This window comes from Perca fluviatilis, chromosome 12 (assembly GCF_010015445.1).
Source record: "Perca fluviatilis chromosome 12, GENO_Pfluv_1.0, whole genome shotgun sequence".
Classification (NCBI taxonomy): Eukaryota; Metazoa; Chordata; class Actinopteri; order Perciformes; family Percidae; genus Perca; species Perca fluviatilis.
The window spans coordinates 19,965,456-19,993,433 of record NC_053123.1 but is presented as its reverse complement, the minus strand read 5'-3'; the positions used below and the strand labels follow the sequence as shown (position 1 = coordinate 19,993,433).

General features: G+C 39.7%; 1 protein-coding gene across 1 annotated transcript; it reads right to left on the bottom strand.

Annotated features, from left to right (window-relative positions):
* Positions 1-109: 109 nt before the first annotated feature.
* LOC120569357 (cholecystokinin receptor) lies at positions 110-25,074 on the bottom strand. Its single transcript, XM_039817229.1, has 5 exons — positions 24,574-25,074; positions 13,338-13,589; positions 10,582-10,843; positions 8,555-8,682; positions 110-6,172 (listed from the first exon to the last, which is right to left on the bottom strand). The coding sequence occupies exons 1-5, from the start codon at positions 24,731-24,733 to the stop codon at positions 5,631-5,633; spliced, it is 1,344 nt and encodes a 447-aa protein (XP_039673163.1). The 5' UTR covers positions 24,734-25,074; the 3' UTR covers positions 110-5,630.
* Between the last annotated feature and the right edge of the window lie 2,904 nt (positions 25,075-27,978).

Genomic DNA, 27,978 nt, shown 5'->3' with positions numbered 1-27,978 from the left:
AGTGCTCACAGGAGCTGAAACAGACAGATGAGTCTAGATTAATTTGTTGCTCTTCTGTTCCCGCTTAAATTGTTGGTTGCAGTAGAATGTCAAAGAATGCATGAGGCGATTTGGTATTTGACATAGAGATTTTATTAGAATTAAATAACATTACACAAAAAAGCAAAGCAAATTACTACCATGGACAGCCATGGTAGTAACTCTGTGTCTTAGAGACAGATAGGAAAACACAAAATGCTAATCTGTCAGACATGAGAATCAACAATTTAGTAAGCCACAGCAGCCAGAATCAAATCTCAAAGATCACATGTAACAAATGGCACAGAATCGGCGTCTACTTTATGATCCTGGCTCCTTGTCTGACACACTCACAGACACACACTTTTCATACTTAAATACACAAATGCTATCCAGATGATCCTCATGCAGGGAGATAGCAAATCCCTTCTGTCTGCCAAGTCAGAAACAACAAATAGTGTCTGTAATGACAACCATAATAGCAATAAATCTGCGCTGTCATAAGGGAGGTAGACCTGTTGCACCTCCTCCATCTTGAGCATAAACCAGAACGGACTACTACACATTCCAAACCACAAGTAACCACTAAAGGCCTTATAGCGTCATAGCAGCACAAACACACTTGTCAAGATAACAGCGTGGACAGCAGCCAAGAAAACCACATCAGCAATTTTTTCGTTTCCGTTTCAGAAAGGACAATAGTCAAAGCATAAACTCTGTATACGTCTTTTCTATGGATGGGTAAACAAGGCCGCCAAATGCTTTCATCTCCAGCTCTCGTTTTGCGTGAAACAACAGTGACTCATGTATACACACACATACACAGACATACAGATACTGTACACTCAAAACACACTTAAGGCAATGGTGGCCTGGCCATTGTGACCGTTCGAGTAGATCTAAATGTGCCCTTGTATGCTTCTCTAACCCTTCATCCCTGTCCATCCCATATGAGCCTGCAGCCTGAACAAGCTGCTTAGAAATATGTAACACTACTACAGATCACTAAAACACAAGATCAGCTCTTTGCTTCACAGAACATCACATAGCAAATACACAAGAGAATATATTATTATATCATATTAACACCTGATTTCAGTACAATTTAGAATACTATGTGTACATTAATAAGGATACAGATGAACAGGTATGGGCGCTGATAAAACGGATACAATTTATACTTGCATGTTGTTAAGGAAGGCTTGTGTCTCCACATATTGTCGCTGACATTCACAGGAAGATGGCTGCACTAATCCAAAATCCACCCTAGAGACAGTAAACATCAACACTAATGAAACAATACCCAGAAAACATGGTCTTTAATCCTCATCATTCTGTTCCACAATATTATTTCAACACTCACTCCGCATGGATCATATTGATATGATGGTTGAAATGACGAATGCATCTTCATTATAATACAACCCTGAAAATTATATTAAAACATAGGTTACACTGCAACTTACTGCGTATGTGCAAGAGAGCTCTGCTCATCTCGTATGACTTAACAACAAAGATGTTTGTGACAGCCTTAAAAATTGTCTGCATCGTGGAGGTTTTTTCTGGTGCTTTTAAGGGACAATGAAGCATTTGTTGTGACATAAATGAGCTTCTCATTTTATAAGGAAATGTGTACTAGTAATTAAAAAAGCAAGGCTGGGTTACCAGCCAACGCTGGAAACTGTTCCAAAAGCCTCAAATTCACTGTGTGGCTTTGGCAATTGGATTAATTGCAAATGTGTAAGTGATTTTGCACCACAAAAGTAAAATATCAACAAATGGAAAAGCTGAAATAACTTCTAACCATCACAATACAAACAATTAAAATACATGACATTGGCTGGGCATTCAAGCAATGAGTTTTCTTTGCAATTCAAATTTTTTTTATCCTTTTACCACTGCTGAGCGGATTTGTCATGAATGCACCTGGCTTTGCGCCCAGTCAGGCAATTTTGCTCCTCAGCTTTGCTCACATTAAACAATTACCATAGGACCCTGCCGACACCTGTGCCCCAGAGGCTCCCTCTGCAACACCTGTGGACAGTGTCCTTATCATTCACTGGCAGCACTCCCCCTGAGCACACCGTTCGTTAGTGACACTTGTGTCAAATTTCAAAAAGGAACATTTCTTGTAACAAATGGTGACACTCTTTTTGGAGGAGCAGGCTCTGCTCATGAGGGCACTCTGCAATCCAAGCAGTGATGAGAGTTTCAGCAGAGAATCCAAACAGAGGAGAGGGTAGTGTAACTAGCAGGAGGGACATAATAATCACAAGAATGAGCCAGGGCTTGTCACTTTATAAAGGGCACCTCATTGTCTTGACTGAACATGATTGATTACTTGTGTGAATGTGAAAAGGATCCCTGATAGTAATCAGTGAACAGGTGTACCCCTCTTGTTGTATATTAACACTCAATAGTATTCATGATAATAGGAGACATTTAAATTGGCATATCTGTACTCTTACCTGAACTTATCATTTACCTCATTTAAACTTCTGCAAGATTGATATTCTCAGCTCATATTTCATCCCTAACCCTAAATCTTCAGTAATTTATGTTTTGACCTCTTGGGGGCAGCGGAACAAGCTTGAAACACAACACTGACATAGTACCACCTTATAAAGTTATTATGGCTAACATGTTAACAACCTGTCGATTTACACATAAAGCAGAAACACTTGGAGTTATGTTTGTGGTCACCCAATGTATTTAAGTCCAATATTCACTTTAGCTCTGTTTTGGTCTTCACCAACTCCTGAGGGAAAAATCTGGGTCTTAGAGCAGGTTCTCCTCTCAAAACAGCTGATTGCTGTGGCTGATTGATGAGAACAGAGTTATGGGCTGGAAAAACAAACAAAAAAGATCCAAAATAGGCAAAAACACTGTGAAGCCAGGGGGAACTGCAATGATGGGTGGCAATTATGTGTGTGTTCATCATTATGTCCGACCCCTTTTACATTACACATCGGAGTTTGATCTGTTGGTTATATAAAACATGTTAATTAGTGCAGCTTTAGCCTGTGGGCAACACCTGTCTGTAGATATTGTGCAGGATAGATTTACCATTACCATTTCTGATTGAAGAATACATGCTACAAATAATAAGAAGCTTGAAAATAAGATCACCAACATTGTTAAACAGAGGACTGAAGGACTGCATTTACAGGACTGCATTTACAGTAACCTTTAGTACTTATTCGCATATTTACTTTTACTTATGCATAAGTGAAATATGCTAATTAGAGATCTAATCTCTACCCACTGCATATTTGTCATCACAGTTACTTTCATACTGAGCTTTAATTTTCATGGCCAGTATTAATTTTGTAAAAGAAGGAAATAACTATTTATTGGCATCTGCCTGTAATTAGTTGTGAGCAAGTGCATCATAACCAGATTAAGTGTGTGTGTACTTGTGGCGACTGGATGAGGTGGGGTGGATTGGGGAACAAATCATAACGTCCTCTATGACACTGCAGGGAATTCAGCCTCTACATGAAAACAAAACACTTTCCAAGTGTCACATAAACAACAACACAGACGGTGGCGTTACAGTATTTTTCTATCTTGGAAATGCTACTAGCAGACACGTAAATACCTCCTGTCTACTGTTTACTGCTTTTCCAAGGTTTCAACAGGATTTTCTTCTTTTTTTAGATCAGATGGGCATTTTCATTTGAGAACACACTTTATCTACTATGATATCACTTTGACTTCATTGTATAAGATCACAGCCATACATACAGAGGCCTGATGCCCCTGCGGTAATCAGCACAGGGCCATCAAGGCCATAGACGAATGTCATCAGCTTGATGAATGTGTTTCAAAGTTGATGGGGCCTGAGTCTGTACAGTGAGACAAGGGGAAGGTCAAGGTAATGTTCTAGCAGTCAATTTGACCTCTTCTTGACATTAACTGGACACACGTGAAGGTAAGGTTGTCTTAGTCAGTGTAGAGAAATATTCTCTTTCTTTCTGTAGTTTAGTCTCACAGAAATGCTTCACTAGATTCATATTTTAAACACAAAGGGAACGGTGTACACGATAAACTGCTAAAGCTGCAGGCCAATCTTCCAAAAAATGCTCACAAAGGCAGGCCATACATCTATTAGATGAGAGGCTGACAGCATTGTGCTTTGGTGCACTCAGTGAAATATGCTCAGGCGTTCAACCTGGCAGGGTTGAGGTTGTAACACAATTAGTGCGAGGTGAACGGGGGAGCCAGAGTCAGGCACGCTTGACAGGGCCTGACAAACAGAGACCTCTGAAACCTGGCTGCCATGTTGTAGCCTGCAGGTGAGCTCAACAGGGACTGCAAGTCACTTAATCACTGAACTCATAAATGTGTATATATTATAGTTAATTTATCCTTGGTTTACCTCCTTTACTGTAAGGCTGCAGTGGACTTATTGTTCATAAAAAAAATCACCCTTTCATGCTGCCATACAGTAAATATATTGTAACACATATAACATATTAGTAGCATTTACTATTTGTATACTCCTGATGTTTTCATCAAAGTTCATTATATAGTTTCTCCTGTGTTCTAATATGGTATCAGAAATATAATAATGTAGAAACTGTTAAATAGTCTCTTAAATAACCCTGATTCCTATCCAGATGTTCTCCACAAAGTGATGGATACTTATCCACCAATTTTGTAATGCCCTCAAACTAGAGCCCTAATATGAGAAAAAAACACAATACAAAGTGTCAATTCACCCTTCTCACATTTGCTACTGTGTTCACCTGCAAGGACAAAATACAAACAAACATTGCAGTATACAATGTTTACAACATACAGACAATTCTGTGTCTAAAAGCTCAAAAACACAAACGCAGCTTGCATTACAATTTACAACCACAACACAAGGCATCACCACTTCCCGTCTAAACTGTTTATACCACTTACGGGTTTTCTGTGAACCGTGGAGCCATGTAGAACTCACAACCTACTCCTATCTTCTATAGGACATTCCTATCTTCTGAGGATTTTCAGTTTGTTGAGTCTTTAAACTCCACTTTCACAACCCTTCAGTTTACAATTTGTCTGTGTTTATGGTGCCTGTTATGAATGAGACAAATCAACAGTTGACAAACATAACATAGTATGTAGAACCAGGCACTTAGTCCACAAGGCAATTGCAATTAGCGTCATTAACACAGATTAACAGATTGCGGTCTTCCTATTTTTATAGCTACATAATGACTACTAAATTATTAAAATTCATCCCTCACATATCATACAGCCCACCACTACACACACACACACACACACACACACACACAGACACACACACACATACCTGCCCCGCCGTAAACATCGAAGCAAACAATATGCCTTGGTCCACTGTGACAAGCGATAAATGTACTTGCTTTTTTCAATAATGTTATGGAGGTATTTACACTGTAAGACTGTGTTTCATTAAATGATCTCTACATAACTTTACGCACAGGGTGAAGCTTCTATTCTGCTACAATCTATGGCCTGTTTTTTCCACTCCACATTATTGTCACTATGAGTATAGAATTGGCCTAAAAACAAAGGATGTGGGGTGCTGTGTTGCCGTAGTAACTGTCTCTTCTGGACTGTGCCTGCATCCATCTGCCTTAGCAGGTTCCCATGGTGCTGACTGTAGTGTAACTGAACTTGGACATGGACGCTCCTGTTGCCATTACATCCTCTTCGTTGTCCCGTAGCCCACGATGGCGGCGATGATGGCAAGGTGCAGCACAGCACGAGAAGGTGGCTAGCAGAGCTTTGCGAAAACGTGTGTTCATGAAGCAGTAAATAATCGGGTTGACGCAGGCAGAGGTGTAGCACAACAAATGGATGAAAGCGATGGGTGCCCCTGAGAGGGCGTGTTTGGCAGAGAGGTCGTCAAAAGCCCGCCAGGTGTTGGCACAATACAGTGGCATCCAGCAGAGAAAGAATAGGACAACAATGACCACCAGCATGCGGATGACTCGCTTCTTGGCCTCCAGCTTGGCCTCAGATGTGTTGCTGCGTGGTCTTTCCGCCTTGATTGCCCTGCTGGATGCAGCCACGTTGGTCATCTCCATTGAGTGCGGCCGCTGGACAACATTAACATAGCAACCATCGCCATCATCACTGCCAGTAGACACAGTGGAGGTCAGTCCATTCTTCACATCTGTATGGCAGAGTAAAAAAGAGTATTTCTGTGAATTACATGTATTGTATTTAAAATGTGATCCCGTAAGATGTGAGTCATGTTTCCATTTTGTGAGAGTTCATGCTTTTACCGTACTTTGTAGACATTGTTAATATGTCATTGTTAAGCCTGTCTTATTTTAATAACCGATACTAATGTCAAAAGGATTGTTACCAAATAATAGGTCCATCAAAAAACATTTCTTGGTGCGTGCACTCTTTGCTTCTCTGCTGATGTTGCATGCATGCGAGCAGCAATCTCCTTAATAGGTCAAGGGTTGCACAGACTGTCCATGAGCTCATAACCCCCCAACATGGCCTGAGATACACAACATTTCATGAACATGAACAAATATTCAAAGAAACTGTCTGCCTCAGCTGTCTTTATTGTACGCAGTCTGCCCATCGTTCCCTGTCTCCAGTCACTTCTCATTTCCCTCATGCATTTCTGAGGATATAACTGGTCCTTTTCCAGTAATTCCCTGCCATATTGTCAATGTTGCTTTTTGCATCGCATTGCATTTGCATTTTTGTACCTTCACTTCTTTAATAAATTACTGAACTGTTCTTGTTGACCTGCTTGTCTGCATTTGGTTACTTTCTCTGCTGCCTCGTATCCACCTGCCTGACAGAAACAGTCACATACAACTAAATGGTATTACAGGAAGAAGATAAGGAATTACATTTCAGAAAGCAGACAGTTGTGTAGCAGCAAAGATCTAGAGTGCTGTGTTTGTGTATGCAGATAGACCGAACGCCAAATGTTTATATAAAGTACATAGTGTTAGAGATAGGACGTAAACATGTATGATTGGATAATACTATACTTTGTGTTGAACATGTAACTATGAAATTACATTTTACTGTCTGAGTTATTGGCTACAGTTTTGTTTTGTCCTATAAAATTCCCTTCTAGTAGAGTACTTTTCATTTATTTGACAAATAGTTCTGCCACTGGATTAAAAACTAATTCAACAGGGAAAACATGTGCTGTCCTACAGCCAGTAAATAAAAAAACAAAATCTCAAATGAACAAGCTAAAGCCAAAGCACCCCAGCTCTGTGAAAATGCATACACCCATTTGTAATCATCCATCATCAATTCATTGATAAAATACAAAGTACACTGGATACAATAATACCAGCCCTAAGGCAAATACAACCCACTCCTGGATTATTAAACACATTTTCCAAGAGGTTATTTTAGAAGTTATTTATCCCTTTATTGTTGTTTTTACCCCATGATCTCTGTCTCTCAAGCTTTTTTTTGACAACCTCTTTCTCTCTGAGACTAAACAGATGGTGAAGTCCAGGCCCGCAGCTTCCAGACAATTCTATCCACTAATGCACTCCATGCTTCTGTCATCCCAGACACACTCTCACATGCCCACAACAGGTTATGTTCCACTTAACCTGCACACATTAAAATGATTGTAGTGCTAATGAAATTGTGGTAATTCAAATTCCTCATCATTCACATAAATTAAAAAGAAAAATGTAAATGCTAACATAAGTGTCTAGTTGGTAGCTGCTGGATAGTGTAATGACATGTATCAAGAGAAAAGTATTCAAAGTAAAAGTATTCAATGCAGAAATATCCTCACATTTTACAAACTGGAAACAATCAAAACAGTTCTGTCCATCCACTAAGCCTTTAAACGTCCAATCATTTCAACTGGGTAGTTTAATTTATAATAAAACATCTTATTTTATAAACTACATGTGTTTTGTGTGCAACAATCTTAATTTGTAAAGTACCTAGTAACTAAAGCTGTCATATTAATGTAGTGGTGTAAAAAGTACAATATTTCTCTCTGAAATGTAGCGGAGTAGAAGTAGAAAGTGGCATGAAAAGAAAAGACTCAGGTAAAGTACAAATACCTCAAAATGTGTGCTTAAGCACAGTACTTGAGTAAATGTACTTAGTTACATTCCAGCACTGGAAGGACTGACATACAAATTTACTGCAAGGAATTTTATAACCATCCTGGATGATGAAGCTATCTTAAAAAAAGGCAAAGCAAAGATTGCTCTTCTTAAGGAAGCTCAGAAGTTTAAATATTGTTGGTGTAGTAATTTCAGTTTGAGAAAAGGTAAGGTAAGGAAAAATTGTAAATCCATGCATGTAAATTAACCAGTGCAAATTTAAATTTTCTGTCTGTCTATCCCTCCCTCCTGTCTGTCCACATGCAGAAAGCTGAGGTCATACTGGAGTCCTAGCATTTACTGTTTTTACTTATTGCTGTACTTTTGTGTATTTGCTTGATTATTGACTTGTCTGTGAGCCAAATTACCCTCTAGCACTTTAAGCCTTACACAACTATTTTCTGTATGTTTTCCACATGCAGGGTTTATGGCCTCACCGGTAGAGTCTTTTTTGTGGCCCATCTCAAACTGGATGCCTCTATAAAGTTCCCTGGAGATGAGTCCATAGGCCGCAATCATCACCAACCCTGGGACTGCAAACAGCACGAGCAGAAGCAGAATGTACCTAAAAGAGACACATGAGAGAGAGGTAAAGATCCCACTGCCACATGCATTTAGTTATTCATGTAGCCCCAGTTTGTACCTCTCATGTATTACCATTACCTGTACATTCGAGTCCCAGAGCTAAGCATTTCAGAAAAATAAAAACCCGGCAGAATGTTGTTCAGCAAAATATACTGTTCTGAGGATATTTAAAAAAAATTTAAAATTGCAAAAATATATTTATATTTTATATATTTTTTTAAACCACATCATCTCTCAACAAGAAATAGATCCAGTTAAAGCCCAAAGAAAATACATTGTGGTTAATGGACTGTGCGTGTGGTTTGGAGGAGATCACTAATCTCTTGTTCTTGAACAGATTTTGTCCTTTTTAATCAGTCAATGAGATGTGCTGAGCAGTGCATGATATTATAGGACCACGGTGAGATGCACATTACAGTGATGACTATTAGGATTAACTAAAAATATTTCTCCACTTTTTCAAATTCATAACTAAACAATTATTTTTCATATAATGCGACTATTTTAATGTAAAAATACCTTAAATTTGGTTGTTTATACAAAACAATTTCCCTGTTGACAAATCACTGTGTAGAGAGTGAAAATAACCTTCAATCCAATACTCATTGATATTGTACATTATTAATCTGGGAATAGGACTGTCTACACAATAAAGGTGTTGAAATTAATCAAATAATCAGTGCATCGAATCGTGGACATGGACAATGCTGCATCGATAATCGGTAGGCTCATAATCGATTATTTCTGTTTACAATTTAATGTAGGCCTAACAACATTTCTGTTTGCATATTCTGTTATGTTTTGCACATTCAGGAAGTGCCATGTGCTCAGTGCTGTAGTTTGATGTATCCAATTTATTTAGTATTCGAGCACTGCAGAATGTTTTGTTTTTGAAGCTTGAGAAGCTATGAATATGAATATCCTACATGCCTTTAATAGAAAAATTTATTTGACGCATTGTGATGCATCGTGATGCATCGAGATATCGAATCGAATTGAATCGCTGACATGATAATCATAATCAAATCGGGAGAGCAGTGAAGATTCACACCTCTACTACACAAGCAGCCTTCCATGTCCTTCTTGTGGATTATTAAAAAACATGCTACCTCCAAGACAACTGGCTGTTTTTTCAACAACATTTTTTTTTTTAACTTTATTTATCCTGGTAAGTCGATTGAGAACAATTTCTCATTTGCAACAACGACCTGTCACATTCACACAGTTACACATTGATACCTGGAAGCTGCCCAGTACAACCACAGTCTGATCTGCTGGCCACTGAGCAGCTCCACTGGAGTGGTTGGGGTTAAGGGACTTGCTCAAGGGCACCTCAGTGGTGGTAATGAGGGAGGGACAAGCGCTGCTCTTTCACTTTTCCCCACCCAGATTTTTATCCTGACAGGTCTGGGGACTGAACCGGACACCTCCCAGTCCCAAGCTTGCTTCCTTAACCTCTAGGCCCCATACATTTTAATATTTAACGTAGTGTATGCATACTTAAGACACTCTGTTATCTGCTATGCAAAATCTGCCCATGTCTTACACAAAGGCCTAAGTATAAATAGTTACTTGTTAATCTTAAAAAGGTGGTAATAATGTTAATATTCAAGCAATAAAAATGGCATAACATTAAATTGAGACTATGTAAGTTTTAAAAGAAAAATATAAATTCATATAAAAATACACCATTTGTCAATTCAATACATGGTGTTTGTTCTTTTATGACCTGCAGGTTATGGTGGTTAATGATAATGTTTTTAGCTAATGATTTTTTTTTCACACATTTGCAGGTAAACACTTCTGATAGTAGTCATAAAACTTTGTTAAAGAACTGGGATTGTTTAAAGGACACACCATCTAAAACCCAAACACTCACCAGGCCTGTTCTGCTGTTGCGAGGGGCCACATGTGGCGACACTGGTGAGCAGTGGTGTTGTCAGGACGCGGAAAAGACTCCAAGTGACTGATAATTGGATAGGGGATCATGATGACGAAGGCTAGCACCCACGTAGCAGCAATCACCCGATAGGCATGGGAACGGGTCTGCCACACCCGTGACTTCAGGGGGTTACAGATGGCACTGTAGCGCTCTATCGCTATGGCAACCAGGCTAAATGTGGAGATGCTCACTGATATTCCTGTAGCGAAACAAACAGATTATTTAAAAAGTAAGTAAACATACATGCTATCTTTTCTTTTGACGCATGAAAAGTTATTACCGGTCTGCGCTCAGAATAGAGCTTGGAGCCGTAATAAAAAAGTAACATCAACATGTTTGTTGATGTGCACGTAATACCTACAATCATAACTGAGAATAAAATGAGGCGCTCAGAGAAGATGTGCTTGCAAATGAATACAGTTCGAGAATGTAGATGGGGATGGTTATCTGAGTCTTGGTAGAACAAATCATGTTGGCCTCAGTCACTGATGATATCGGCCATCTCCCTTCTGACAGGACAAGACGGGAAATTATTCTTTACCTCTCTTATCCATGTCCTCAGCGAGAATACAGATGTTAGGCTGTGTGTGTGTGTGTGTGTGTGTGTGTGTGTGTGTGTGTGTGTGTGTGTGTGTGTGTGTGTGTGTGTGTGTGTGTGTGTGTGTGTGTGTGTGTGTGTGTGTGTGTGTTTGTGTACATTTGTGAGTTTGTACGGGGGAGCACTGTGTTTGTACCAATGAGGGCAGCTTTAGAACAGATCCCACTGAAGCAAAGAACAGTCAGCCCCTCGGTTTGTCCAATTTTTCCTCAATACATCAAGATGATGGCTCTCCTTCATTCATGGTCATATGGCTTTATCTAATCCACCTTTTCTATTTAATTCTCAGATGGCTTGTCTTTCAGGGTCAGTACAATGTTCCGGATCTAGTTCATTTTATGTGTCTGGGCTCGTATTTTCTGCCACCGCTAATGGCGTTAATTTATGAAACTCCCCTATGGCTGGAGATTTCCACTGAATGCAGAACGTCTGTGGACCAGCTCCGCTGCGTGTCGGCTCCGTGCTCTGCCGTCCTTCAGCACCCACCAGGCCCGGATTTGTTGCATAACGACTGCAGCCATGACTGACAGCTGAAGTCACGAGGACCCACGAGATCTCGCAAATTCAGGTAGAATAGAACCACAAAACCAACAACAGTTTGTTTCCATCCAGAGGAGTAGAGGGGAAACAACTCTGTGCTGTGTTTTCAAGGTGTAGTGCAGGGAAGTATGATCCGCCGTGAGCATGGTGTATTTTATTTTGAAAATTAACCGGATGTTTTATTTTGCTTCTGTGCTCGACTTCCTGTCCCACACTATCTGCCGTGTGCTGAATTGCTGCGGAGCTCTCCAGCGTCCGGCAAAAATAGAAACTCTGCGTATCTGCTCCGGAGAGCTGCGGATCGCCGGAGCAGTGCCGTTCTGCAGTCAGTGGAAATAAACACATTGACTTTAATGAAAACCTAATGACTCTGCCGCGGTTCCGGAGCGGATCCGCAACCAGTGGAAATTGGGGGTGGGTCGCATTAGAGGGTAGGAATCAACTACCTATATTGTCGTATAGTTTGGAGGACTTGTTGCGCGTTTTTTACTTACCTCTCAATGTTTATGCGATCTTCTATTTCATATTTGCTTTTATTCCTCCTTATAGATGCAGAATTCCATTTCCGAGGACATAAAGTATCCCATTACCAATTACTTCCAGGGCAAATTAGTTTATTTTGTAATCTATTACTTTATCCTTCTACATATTAATTAAAATAGTTCCTCTCCTAACTCCCTCTGTTTCATTACATGTTTCTGAGAGCTATAGTCACATATTACGTTTTACATTTTGACATAAAACTATGATCTACATATGATAAGCAGAACAGTAGGTAAAGTAGTTAAACATCCTGTACTACAGCAAGTACTATTGTAGTTGTTTTGTTTTTGTTTTTTTAAATCAGTAATTTTACTTTTAGAAGAAAACCCATTACCTAGATGGATGTTTCCCTTGATGTAAACAAGGAAAATTACCCATTACTCACTTAAACTCCCCAAGGATCCTGCCACAAATGGGGGAGACAATGAAAATGGTCTGTGATATTGTTTAATGGTAATCTATACCTTTTGTAAAGTGGTGGACAGGTCAGAGAACCTGATCACTTCCTGAGTGCTGCCTGTTTCCTCGGGTGTTGCAATTTAGGTTCACAAGTAAAATAAATCAATACAATTTTTGTCAGCAGTAAAACAATAGGCTGCAAAGTAAATCTCTTCTTAAGGCAATATGGAATTGGTCTAATAATCAGACTTAAATGAAATTTTCTTTCTATATCACACACACATACACACACACACACACAAAATGACAGAGATTTGGTTTTGTCAGGTTTGCTATAATGGGATTTTTTGTTTTAAAAATTGATGAAAGTAACAAGAAAAAAAAACATGTAATGCCTGTTTGAGCAATTTCCCATGAAATTGCAATAGTGACAAAACTGAAAGATATGTGATGTCTTTGTTTGCCAAAAAGTGTTATATAAAGTATAGTGTCTATTATAATACACAGGCAAAAGTGAACAAGGAAGTGATTTAGGATACAGGTATGTAGAGAATAGTGGCAAACATACAATTACAGTAGATAGTCTGTATATTTATACTCCCCCTTTGCTCACCCATGAAGTAGGACACAATCTTGCACATGGCGGCTCCAAAGATGAAGTCCTTGAGGATGCTGGGGATGAGTGTGAAGGGCATGCAGAAGACAGCCATCATCAGGTCACTGATGGCGAGCGACAGCAGGAAGGTGTTGGTCACAGTGCGCATGCGCTTATTGACCGTCAGCACCACAATGATTAGCAGGTTTCCAAACACGCTCAGGAAGAAGATGAGTGAGTAGAGAAGGATCCGCAGTGTGTGGTCGTCATCTGGTGCAGAGGAAGACAGGAGTAGAGGATTTGTAAGAGCGTTTGCCTATACTAAACCACCAGTTCTGTTTTACATGATGAGCAATACGATCATGCTGTCTTCATTGATCCTGAAAGCCTCGAGCCTCAAGCCTCAAGCCAATAGTGCTACTTCTGTACTTCTTGTAAACTCACTGCTCTCACTTATTTGTGATATCATACCTGTTTACCTAAATACAAGATACAGTAAAATAATAGAAAAGGTAATTGTGGTAAGTCCAGCTGGGCTTTCTTGAACTCGAGTAACAGTAAATATTATACTTGGACCATCTGGTTGTAGGGGTGGGGTGGAGAATGGCATAGGTGTTGCATCATTATAACATTGAAAAATAAGACACACTTATAAACAGATTTACAAGCATAATTGGCACGCTTCTACCTTCTGCTCATTTTTGTCGAACTAGGTCTCTGCTGTCACCAGCCTGGGACTGAAAAATTAGCCCGTTTAGCTTGTTTTTGTTGTTGCATAAATGTTTCTGCTGACATGGCAAGCCACCAATTAGCTGCAACCAGTGTTGCCAGGTTTGACTGACAAAAATATCAAAGCCTAGAAACTGCCCAATCATCATAAAAGTAGCTCAATTCCCGAAATTGTATTTAGTATAATTAGTACTCAATTATCATGTAGTTTTTTCTACCTTCAAAAATACCGTACAAAATACTGTGGCCTGCATCCCAAAGCTTGTCTCTACCCTCAGTTATTAGCAGCTTCACTGGATCAAGTCCATGGTGTCTGCTTTCTCTGTTATCTTTGCTTCACCCCCTGCTTAGACACAACACTTTTTAACAGGTTACCTACTGCGACTGTATCCTGGAGATTATAGGCACCCATGTGCACTAGAGTGTGGATCGGGCCGCATTTTTCTGTCCGAGCCCAGCCCGCGTCCAACAGAGCAGTAACCGAGCCCGGCCTGAGCCCGACAGGCATTAAAAAATTTGTGTCCGAGCCAGACCCGAGTCCAACACAGTTAAAATCATCTCATACTAATGACACATGTATGTTTGTTTGTGTGGCAAGCCCGCTTTTATTAGGCAACTGTAGGAAGGCGTTCGGAAATGTCAACAGATGAGCGCATCAGCGCACACAGGGCAACAAGCGCACGTTAATAAGCTGTTTAATTTAAAATGTTCAATGCCTTATCGCGCTGATGTGACTGAGCCTGACCCAAACCCGAACATCATTTCTAAATATCTGTCCGACCCCAGCCAGGTACCGCCGGGTCCCGATGGGTCCCGACGGGCTGGTATCCATCCTCTAATGTGCACCACATCCGCAGGATACAAATCACATCATGCTTAAGCCCAAACTCCATTGACACAGTTGTAGAGGCAAGTGCAAACTAAACACAGTCTATTCTTAATCCCCTGAAAATTAACAGTTCCTCGAAGGCACTGTTAAATTACATAGACTAAGACCTGCAACACATCAAGAGAGGGTCTGTTCCCTGCAAAACACAAACCAAATTCATTGCTATCTCCATCTTTTCTTTTCACTCACTGCACTCCTGTTTCATCTTTCAGGCATCTCACCTTGAGAGGTGTGTTTTGAGAAGGGTAATTACACCATCATTGATTCAGGTTTTCTAGCTGATCAGTACTCTCAGGGTTACTCTTTGAGGATCATAGCGATCACACCTCACCAGTGGTGGAAGAAGTATTCAGACCCTTTACTTAAGTTAAAGTACTAATACCACACTGTAAAAATACTCTGTTACAAGTAAAAGTCCTGGATTGAAAATGATACTTAAGTAAAATTACGTAAGTATGATCAGGAAAATGTACTTAACACGTATTAAAAGTAAAAGTACTCAATGCAGACAAACCCTCACATTTTAGAAACTGGAAACGATCCAAACTGTTCTGTCAATCAACTAAATGTTTAATGGTCTAATCATTTCAGCTGGACTTGTAGGCCGTTATATTGTTGGGTAGTTTAATTTATAATAAAACATCATATTTTTTAAAATGCATGTGTTTTTTGTGCAAAATCCTAATTTGTAAAGTAACTAGTAACTAAAGCTGTCAGATTAATGTAGTGGAGTAAAAAGTACAATATTTGTCTCTGAAATGTAGCGGAGTAGAAGTAGAAAGTGGCATGAAAAGAAAAGACTCAAGTAAAAAGTACCTCAAATTTGTACTTAAGTACAGTACTTGAGTAAATGTATTTCCACCACTTCACCTCACTGACCCTGAGCATTACAAATATATATTCAATACACAAAACATAATATCCATATTTCCCTTGGCCTGTGACATGTCTGTTTAAAGGAATCCTATTGATATTGATCATTAGTCATATTGATTAACAGTAATCCAACTGGGATGTAAATATATGAATTGTGCACAGCTGGCTGGGGCACATAAGCACAGCGTTGAATTAGATCTCTCTCTCTCTCTCTCTCTCTCTCTCTCTCTCTCTCTCTCAGAAACACACACACACACACACTTACAGTCTTCCCATCTAATGACATGCAGCCTCACCATCTGTTACACACTCCTATGCAAATAAAAAGCAATAACCTCTAATATGGTGGGTACTGTTCTGCTGACATAACATCAGGGTTTCTTAGCCACAACAGGCTTGCAAATAAAAGTTTGTGTACTTGTTTGTGCACATACTCTCTTTCTCTCTATGTATCTCTCTCTCTCTCTCTCTCTCTCTCTCTCTCTCTCTCTCTCTCTCTCTCTCTCTCTCTCGTGCCTAATCAAACCCAATTAGCTTTCCTGTGTGCTTGCTGCCTGTGCGGGAAACTCTGATAAATTTCCTCAGCACATTTACCAGTTCCTTCAAGCCAGCATTTCCAATATCTGTTCCTGTTCATGTTTGTAGAGCAGAAGCATTTATATTAATCACTTTGCTCACCAATGCTCTAGCTGCGCTCAAAATATAATCAACAAATATATTATAATATATCATATTGGGTTAAGATAGATTTGATGAAGACTTTGTGAAGGTGCGTTTTTGTGTCTTTCGGCTCATTGTTTTGGTATTACAGTTTTTCTGTTTACATTTTCATCTTTTCTAGATGCATCAGGAGTAGTTTGCAGCTGAAAAGCTCTGATCAACACACTGCACACTACTTAAACATCATGCCTGACAAATTTAGTGACTAGCTGGTGTATTTAAGAGCTAAAGAGTTAGCTATTTCCTTACTTTTCACTGGTTTCACTGTGAATCTGATGGAATCAGACTAGTTGTTACTTTCTATGCTCACAGAATTGGTTGAATACTGTGACACACAAAACACAAAACACTAATTTTACAGCATATGTCTATTCTTAAGGCAATCAAATGATTGCACTTTATTTCTGTCCAGGAGCTGTTGGTTAATCTGATTCTTCTGTCTGGAGGCTGATAGATCTTAATGTTGAACTAAAAATGTACAGATAAAGTTGTTAAACAGCGACGTTCACGATAGCTGACCTGCCAACCCACAAAATTCTTTTTTTATTCATTACAGAAACCAACACTGTCTATTTAGCAATGTTTAGTTTGCGCTCAGCTCCAGCAATTATTTGGAGAACTCTTTTTTAGTTAGAGCCAAATGACAGAAGGGAAGCCTGTAGCATTGGAGGTGTGGGGAGCTGGTTTCATGAGTGTGTATGCAGTGCCCATAAGCCGTGTCTGACCATTGGCTCTGGCACACAGTCTGTTCTCTGTTTACAGACTAGAGGCACTGTGAGCCAGTTGCGGGAAAAAATACTTTGTTGCAACTTCCAGAGGTCTGCTCCTTGCAACCATCTGAAAAAATCATGACACGTCAGAGAATACAGCTTCAATTTATCTGCCATTTATATTTTATTAGAGTGCTTTCCCAGCACCCACTATCTAAGTAATGTGTCCATATTTGGTTGCATCACATACATACAGCATGTCTGATATATTGGACACCCGTGTGTACATGCATGTTACACACAGTTTAGTTAAGTTGTGCAATTGAAAACCCTATTAAATCTGTTCCATATCTTGTGTAACCTTGATTTGAACACACCACTGCTGTTATTTTACCAGCAATTAAAGTGTTGGATGTGAAAGGTTGGTGAACCAATTTGCTGCTAACAATAACATTAAAATAATTGTGGAAAGTGAACTGCCACTGCAGACTATTATTAGATATTCAGTGAAATATTGGATACATTAATAATGGGGTTCGTAGTCTATCCATGAATATTTAAGGTTTCATCTGTTTCTCTCATTCTCTCATATGTCAGACATTATATTGAGAATCAATTACTCCCCCTACCCCCCTCTCTGTCTAATATAAATGCAGCATGTCCCAGTTGGCCGTCGTGTCGCTGCACCTATCAGGGAAAAGCTGGCTATGCTCTTGTAAGGCCGAGGTATTGTTAAATGTCACAGCTAGTAGCTAATCCAGCAGAGTAAATGTCATCTAAGCCTAGTCACTAAGCCAACTGCACCCCAGAACAGTTGATGAAGCCACTGAACGAAACCACTTTCTGTTGACTGACAGACAACAACACGCAAGCCTCAGAGCCCCTGGTCACGGTGGTCGGGCGACAGAACACGATGGTTGCTTGGCACACAGTGCAGGCATGTATTAAACACCTCAACTCTCAACATGCAGTGACAAGAGGGTGTGAGTGATGTAGATAGTGAAATACGCACAAACAGGAGAGATGCAACGCTGAGAGAAGTGGTGGGAGTGAAGAGGGAAATGAAAAGCATTTTTTTGTCTAAAATCCTTTTGTGAGGGATAACTGCTTTGTGTTCAGGAATTGAAAATGGTGGTTTGTTACAGGCTGGCAGTGACTGATAACTCCTCCTGTTGCAGTCATCATCAACTCCAAAGTAATGACCACCTCCTACTGTGTTATGATGAATTGCACTGCAATCAGCCAGTATCCTTGATAACTTATAAACACTGTGATTGATTCTACAAAAACCTGTCTTGTGCAGTAAACAAGGTGTGACAAGCTTCCTTTAAAGCCACCATAACTAATCTCAAGTCTAGAGCAGTCAAACCGTGTGACATGAAGAACGTGAAGAAGGTTTTGCTTCCAAATCAAAAATAACACCTGAGCTGCATCCAATGTAAAACATTTTGAAAGGTGTTAGCTGAGTGATGATTCCTCCCAACGGGGGACAAGGATTGTCCTTGCTTTGAGATGTGTTTGCTCCCATTTTGTGGCTGTGTGAGGGGTTGATGCCAGTATCCATGGTGAAAATCTCACAAAGCAGTGTTGTATTTAAACGCTGAAATGTTTCACAGAGATACACACGGGGTGCAATTTGCACTGTTAAAACGATACTTTAGCTATTTAGTGCTGCGCTTCCATAAAAATGAGGAACATGCCCTAGACAGATTTTAAAAAAGGAATGATTGACGCTTCTGTGTGTAAAAAGCCTGGTGAAATGTTTAGGTTTATTTACTACAAATTCACAAAACTCCTCCAGAGCCACAATGAGTAAATTACTATTGGTGGAGTTTACCTTTAGACCAAAAAACTATAAAACTTTTCTGTTTTAAATTGAATGAAGACAGAACAACACATTAAATGCATATGTTTCAGCGACTGTCCCCGCAGCAAGTGCCCTAAAACAACGTAGCCTATATTATTACATGTAGCCTAATCCTTTAGTAGCAAAGGAGGAATCCAGGTGACATGATTATAAAGTGATCAAATCTGTGTCTAGGTGGAGGTCAGGATGGACAGATGGATGGGTTAACAAAACTTTGGACTAGGGCTGGGCAAGTTAACGCGTTATTATGGCGTTAACTCATAAATTAACGCCGACAATTATTTTATCGCGCATTAACGCAGTTTTTATTATTTCTTTTATTATTGTAAAAGTCTGTTGCTCACAGGCTTTTTTTTTGTAAAAGTCTGTTGCTGACTGCTGCCGCGCTTACAGGAAATGGAAAGGAAAAGAATTGGCGGATAAACAAACCAACAAACATGGAGAAGGGTATGGAATTTTTACATGGCCATTTTAATTTTAAAGTTCTTCCAGACGGCGCAGTCAACAGGACCAAAGTTATTTGTAACCACTGCAAAGTTGGATCTTCCAGTACTTCCAGTCTGAAATATCACCTAAATGCAATACACACTGTTGATCCCAGCAAATCATTCAACGAAACAAACAAACAACTACTTTAGATGCAGCGTGTGGGACAAGTATAGATAAACAAAGGCAAGAGAAGCTAACAAATGCAATAGCGAAATAGATAGCTACAGACTGCAGGCCGATTAGTGTTGTGGAGGACGTCGGTCTGAGAAACATTCTGAGAATCGCAACAAATGACGGCGGGTATGAGAGTCCCTTAAGACGCACCATCACAAGAAGAATACACGAGTTGTATGAAAAGGAGAGGACTGCAAAAGCGACAACTTTACAACGTGCACCCGCTGTAGCTCTCACTGGGGACTACTGGACATCACTGGGTAACCATAATTACCTCGGAGTTACAGTGCATTATATTGATGAACAGTGGGCGCTGCAATCACATGCTCTGACTGTAATGAAAACAGAGGAGATACATTATGCTGAAACGTGCGCGGGAAACTTTATCGAAGTTGCACAGCAGTGGAATGTATATGGCTCAGGATTTTGTGGGCAGTTTATATATATATATATATGTATATACTAGTGCTGGGCAAGTTAACGCGTTAATAATTACCTCGGAGTTACAGTTTTAATGTTATGATTGTGGCTCAGGATTTTGTGGGCATACACACATATATACAGTGCCTTGCGAAAGTATTCGGCCCCCTTGAACTTTTCGACCTTTTGCCACATTTCAGGCTTCAAACATAAAGATATAAAACTGTAATTTTTTGTGATGAATCAACAACAAGTGGGACACAATAATGAAGTGGAACGAAATTTATTGGATATTTCAAACTTTTTTAAGAAATAAAAAACTGAAAAATTGGGCGTGCAAAATTATTCAGCCCCTTTACTTTCTAGTGCAGCAAACTCTCCAGAAGTTCAGTGAGGATCTTGAATAATCCAATGTTGACCTAAATGACTAATGATGATAAATAGAATCCAGCTGTGTGTAATCAAGTCTCCGTATAAATGCACCTGCTCTGTGATAGTCTCAGAGGTCCGTTTAAAAGCGAGAGCATCATGAAGAACAAGGAACACACCAGGCAGGTCCGAGATACTGTTGTGGAAGTTTAAAGCGGTTTTGGATACAAAAGATTCCCAAGCTTTAAACATCCCAAGGAGCACTGTGCAAGCGATAATATTGAAATGGAAGGAGTATCAGACCACTGCAAATCTACGAAGACCGGCCGTCCCTCTAAACTTTCAGCCCATACAATGAGAAGACTGATCAGAGATGCAGCCAAGAGGCCCATGATCACTCTGGATAACTGCAGAGATCTACAGCTGAGGTGGGAGACTCTGTCCATAGGACAACAATCAGTCGTATACTGCACAAATCTGGCCTTTATGGAAGAGTGGCAAGAAGAAAGCCATTTCTTAAAGATATCCATAAAAGTATCGTTTAAAGTTTGCCACAAGCCACCTGGGAGACACACCAAACATGTGGAAGAAGGTGCTCTGGTCAGATGAAACCAAAATCGAACTTTTGGCAACAATGCAAAACGTTATGTTTGGCGTAAAAGCAACACAGCTCATCACCCTGAACACACCATCCCCACTGTCAAACATGGTGGTGGCAGCACATGGTTTGGGCTGCTTTTCTTCAGCAGGGACAGGGAAGATGGTAAAATTGATGGGAAGATGGATGGAGCCAAATACAGGACCACTGGAAAAAAGATGATGGAGTGCAAAAACCGGCTGGGACGGAGATTTGTCTTCCAACAAGACAATGATCCAAAACATAAAGAAAATTACAATGGAATGGTTCACAAATAAACATATCCAGGTGTTAGAATGGCCAAGTCAAAGCCAGACCTGAATCCAATCGAGAATCTGTGGAAAGAACGAAAACTGCTGTTCACAAACGCTCTCCATCCAACCTCACTGAGCTTGAGCTGTTTTGCAAGGAGGAATGGGCAAAAATGTCAGTCTCCGATGTGCAAAACTGATAGAGATATATACCCCAAGCGATTACAGCTGTAATCGCAGCAAAAGGTGGCGCTGCAAAGTATTAACTGAAGGGGCTGAATAATTTGCACACCAAAGTTTGATTTGTTAAAAGGTTTGAAATATCAATAAATTTTGTTCCACTTCATGATTGTGTCCCCTTGTTGTTGATTCTTCACAAAAATTACAGTTTATATCTTTATGTTTGAAGCCTGAAATGTGGCAAAAGGTCAAAAGTTCAAGGGGCGAATACTTTCGCAAGGCACTGTATATATATATATATATATATATATATATATATATATATATAACAGCATAACATGAATGCCCTGGCAGTGACAATAAGCTTTACTTTTGTATTTGCTTTGATTACATTGTTTAAATTGAGATTTACACTAAATATTTTATTTAACTGCTACTGTATAAACTAAATGCTGATGTTAAGTGTTTGCAGAACAAATGTTATGGCACTTTCGTTCATATGGCAGAACATTTAAAATAAAATTGTGCTATACACTACTGTTGAATTCATTATTGGATTTTGCATATAACAATGTGATTAATTGCGATTAATCAGGGAATTAATGCGATTAATCGCGATTAAAACTTTTAATCGTTGCCCAGCCCTACTTTGGACATTAAAACTGGAAACAGATGTAGTTCCCTGTTGCCTACTGACAGCACAGCCACAATCATTCCCTAACCATAACAATATATATATGGTCCATGGCACATGCTTTTACATCCCTGATCTGCAGCAAAAAGCGTGCAACCGAAATCTGATGGCTCTGCTCCATTAACACAGAGCGTCAAATTGATGGACAGAGAAAGGAGTGTGACATGGTAAAGAAGTAATCAAATTCTGGAGTGACAGTGAGAAATGATGGTGACAGCAGCTATACAACGTTAGACATCCTCATTTTTTTTTCCAGAAGATGGGTGTGTGGTCCTGTTGGGAGATACAGTAGGAAGAGAAATAAGGCAGTGAAAAGCCAAACTGAAGAGAAGTGACAGTGTGTGGGCGAAATAACATAATAGTGCAGGCAACACAAAAATTGATTTAGCTCCCAATTTAACTATGCTGCTGCGCTTCTCACCAGAAGACACAAGACAAGGCGGTCTTGATATGTACTTGTCACAGGTGTCCTAAGTGGGTGCTCAATATTACTCATCTCTGGCAGGTATAGAAGATGTGAGGTAAAAATGGGAATAGAGTGAAATCTTTCAGTTAAGAAACTGTATCTCTCACTTATGTTGAGCGTTCAACACATTCTCTGCAGTGTCTTCTACGAACATGTGGCCAATGCGCACACCTCATCAACACATGACAAACAACCGGTAAGGGGTGAAAATAGCAAGTGTTAATTGATAAAATAGCGAGTGGAGAGAGGACTGAGAGGAAATTGCAAGAGTGATGACGCACATTAATGTTCTTTCTTGTTCACAAGCTCAAGTGAAGTCAGTTTAATTAATATAGTCCCAAACCACACATTTACCTCAGAGGGTTTTACAATATGTACAACATAGCAGGCAGATACATCTTTATACCCTCAATTTGAATGAAGTGCTTGGAAATGTTTATATCAGAGCCAAGACCAGGACTAGTCAAGACCGAGTCCAAAGAATCCTCTTCAAGACCACTTATTTACCTGTTCATAATTTATGTGATGTGAGAGACAGTATATCTTCTATTTTAAGATGATCATTTTGCTTTATTATTTGCAATAATCAAAAAGCAAGTGCAGAGTACAACACTGTAGGATCAAATTAGGCCATGTTATTTACTGTAAGTGTAACAATTTCACTTAAGTCACATCAGGCTGAAGTGCAACGTGACATTTTAGATGTTGAGTCTTTTTATTTTGGTGTAATAAGAACATTCTGGACTGCTGATGGAAAATGTAACAAATAACAATAAACACAGGTGTTAAAAAAGAAAATGTTCGCATTCTTGAACGTATTACTTGTCCTGAAGAATCCATAGTACAAAGTGTTCAGTGACATTGTGTCTGTGGCCAAAATGAAACTGATTGCCTGATGATTGAGACGTATGACGCAGCCAGGCGTGTACCTGGCGACCAGTGCCTGTTCTAGCGCTTCATCAATGGTTTTGTTTTGAAGGAGGGAGTTACTTAAGAAAAAAAAGCTGGTCGAGAACAACTAGAATATTTGGTGAGTCCGAGACAAGTCTGAGTCCAAATAGCAACAAGTCCAAGACAAGTCCGAGAAAAACGTCTCGAGGACTCAAGTACTATAGCCCTGGTTAATATTCTGTATATAAAACATTAGCATATAAAAACAGCAGGAAGCAGCAGTACGGCTGTGTGGCACAGTCCAGATATGAAGCATCTGACTTTTTTTTTGTTTTAATAAATCCCTGTTTAGCCTTGATTTGATTCCTGACTGTGACTCTCTCTCTCTCTCTCTCTCTCTCTCTCTCTCTCTCTCTCTCTCTCTCAGGCTGATCTTTATTATGATATCTTATTATCTCAAGCAAAATACCTTACAACACAGCTTTACTTTGACAAATACTTTAGAGTCTGGCACATCAGAATATTATATCCCAGGGAATTAATAACACCCATACTGCTCTTCATTATGTTAAGTGAACTATTGCTTTTTAAAGTAGAATTTTTAATTATGAGCCAAAAGTTACAAACAATGAAGTCAGTTTATCCTCCTTTCAGAAATAATCTGCACTTCCAGCCCAACATATCTCAATAAATCATCATTAAATTGAGGATATTTTAAAGAAAAGCTGCAATTAATTTTCTTGCATGCCTCCTTGTGATCACCAGCTGAAAGCAAGTACTTAAGTCAGGTCAATATTGCACCTTTCCGTAGCAGAAAGACAACATGAGGTCATAGTTACACTTCTTAATTAACCTCCAGGTGATAAATGTTGAGTAATCTGTGTCCGCTCACCTTTGTACCTCACAAGCTGAGGTATGAACAGTGTGGAAACGTTGCCGCAGGTGATGTTTGATGTCTCGCTCCCGTTACCGGCTCCGTTCTGCACTGCATCAGTCTGCGATCCGACGCACTCAGGGGATGTAAATGTCTCATTTCGTGCATAGAGATCCATGTTTTTTTTTTTTTTTTTACATTTAATGTTGTCTCTAAGGTTACACAAAGTTCGACTTAGACGTTTCGTCAATTTTCGTCTGAGCCTCTAAAGTAGTAAAACCCCTACACTCGGCAATCCATAGTCCATCACACTTGAGACCGAGGCAAATTGTCGCTTTCCAACCTCTAGAACAAACAAAAAACTGTCGTTTACTTCTTTTTCGTTTATTTTTCCACCTTTGCTGTAGATGTGTCTCACTTGGCATTACACGCGTTAATTATGGATCGGTGCGCAGCAGGAGAGAGAAGGAGCGCGGCGCAATGCTGCGCCTTTGCCAAGTAAACCGCATGGAGCTGAGAGTGGACTGGGAGACTTTTCATATAGTGTGTGTGTGTGTGTGTGTGTGTGTGTGTGTGTTGTGTGTGTGTGTGTGTGTGTGTACGTGCGCGCGTGCGTGCGTGCGTGCGTGCAACAAAACGGTTATTGGTCAGTTTGTGAACACTCGTCATCAGTGTTAAATTGTTAATTTAAAAATACTTCAATGCAGGTATCCTATATCAGAGATTTAGCATACACATACATATATTAATGCAGAAGTTTTGATTTTCTCATTAAAAAAGCGCGATAAAAAAAGAATAGATTTATTCTTGCCTGTGTGAAACACATTAGGTTGAAACAATATTATTAAATCATTCACAATGACAATTCATTTCTTAAATCAGATAGCATTGGGTTAAAAGTAATTAAGGAGTTTAATGAGCTGAAAGCAGTATGTGCAGGGACACTGTGTAAACGAATAACAATTTAATGCCTTGGTTTTTTTGAGTGACAACCCCACCACTATCTGCCATAAGTCATCTGAGTCCAGATAAGCTATCAACTTGTCATACCTTAATAGTGACGGGCCTTAAGATTTATCTCTGCAATTTCAGAGTGACAAAATAGCCTTGGAGCTTTTGTAAAACTGCAATTTAAATTAATGAGATTGGGGAGAATTCAGAGAAAAGATTTGGAGAAAAAAAAGAGGAAAAAGTGTGACGCACTTTGTCCAGGCACTGTGCAGGTTAAGATAATTGTCGACTCTTAATTGCCCTATAGGTGTGAATGTGAACGTATGTCTCTATGTGTTAGACTGGCGACCTGTCCATTGTGTAGCCTCCTTTTCAATGTCAGCTGGGTTTGGCTCCAGCCTCACCGCAGTATAAGCGGAAATAGCTAATGGCTCTGGCTGGACCATATTGGGATGGATGGATGATCTAGTGTAGTGGTTTTACATGCCACCGCTGCCCTCACGTGGTGTGCGAGTGCACTTTCTGTCTTTTGGGTGAAGGATCGACATTAACATTACAGAGCTCTATGTTGATAGAAAAGGGTTCTGCAGAATATGTAAATAGGCCTACTTTTTTACATTCTTGTCTCAGTCATTTGCTAGAGCATTAATGTACGTAGAGTTGGAGTCACAGTCTGAGGTGGTTATCCTCCTTATTACACCGTATATTGCTTATCATAATCAAAATCATCATTGTTACCCCATTAACCCCTCCTCTAGAAGAAACTAATTAAATTATATGATATTAAAATATCTGTTATGGTTCTTACACATCCTTGCTTTGTGTTTTTACCATGCGTCATTTGCTTTCTCTGAAACATTTTATGGATGCTCTGTGTGAGATCTATTTCAACAGTCAAGGCATAGTTTCTTATAACCATGACCAAATTTCTCAACTCATTTATTTATATGTAATGGTCAATAGAGTTATGTGTTTTGGAAGGGTATGAATTATAATGTCATCCTGATGTTCCGAGCATTAGATTTATAAAAGGTTTATGTGTCTGATTGGCACAGTTTCTCGGCAAAAATCTGTCCAATTTTATAACAATGATGTAAATAATTGCAAGAAATTGCATTGAAATTGATAGATGCAACTTTGCTTCATGTTTTGAGAATGGCAAGAAAACTGACAATTCGAGAAATTATTAAGAGGAAGCAGGAAAACAATAATACGTTCTGAGATTTGCTGTTCTACTTGATGACAGATTTATTTGATTATTTCAGTTTTGGTTACAGTACTTTTGCAGGTCTAGGCACATATTTATTTTGACATTTTTATTGTGATTAAATTTTGTTTTAAACATTTTTTTAAATTTTTAATAATGTCCAATGACAGAATGCTGCTACTGGTCTGTGTGGAACTAATGGCATTTATAAAAGGCTGGTGAGTGTAAATTATTGTTATGATTAGAAAAAGCCATCATCATCAATCATTTCATCAAGGTTTAAGGAGAATGTGTTTTAGTCCAGCTGCACCATTGGGCTGTATTGAGTTGACTTTTCCATGCCACCTATACATTTGGGAGGTTGTAATGTCGCTGCTGTTTGAGGCATGTTATTGCTGTGGAGAGCGGGGACTGGCTGCTTGGCCTCTGAATGCTCAAATGACTCCCAGAGAGTGGCCATTATTTGACGCGACCCACATCTAATCTTTCTTCTGGTCTAATTAGCTGGCTCTGGCAGGTCATGTGCAGGGCCACTTACCCCAGATAAACAAGCCATGTGAGGGTGCCAATCAAGATGAAGAGAGAGAGAGACTGTTGAGAGACAGTTGAGTGCGGTAATCACAAACTGGCATGGCGTGTTGATTACTGATGCTCCACTGCTGATGAAGACAGGTTGGAGATAATGACTTCTGGGTGGCATTTTACAGCTCATAACCTCTGATGTTACAGTATATGCATACTTTTCTGACGTTACTGTAAAAAAACTCATCAAATAAACAACTGCAGCACAGGAGGATTTATCAATCCAGGCAGTCGGCACCACAAAAATACATTAAACTTTTTTTTTCTGGCAAACACAAGGTGATGACTGAGGGTAATGGATAGGGAATGCATCAGTGCTAAGCCGAGCTGAAGACAATTTCTGTCTCCTTCCACTCACTTCCTCCCTCCTCTGATTATGGCTACTGGAGCCCTGGGATCGATAAGTGAATATATATGTGTGTGTGTGTGTGTGTGTGTGTGTGTGGGTGAGTGTGCGCGTGTACTCTGTATGTGTTATCTTGGGGGAGCTCAGAGCACTGAACCATCAGCAGTGGTAAGTGCCTGTTCTGGAGGTACATACGCCTGTGTGTGTGTCAGTGTATACAAGCAGAGAGACTGACGCCCTCTGTCCTGCACAGATTCTGACATTTCCTGCTGTTGTTCTCAATTTGTGGCAGACAGTCTAGCGCCTTTATTTTATACACCTGAGTGCTGTTGGTGTT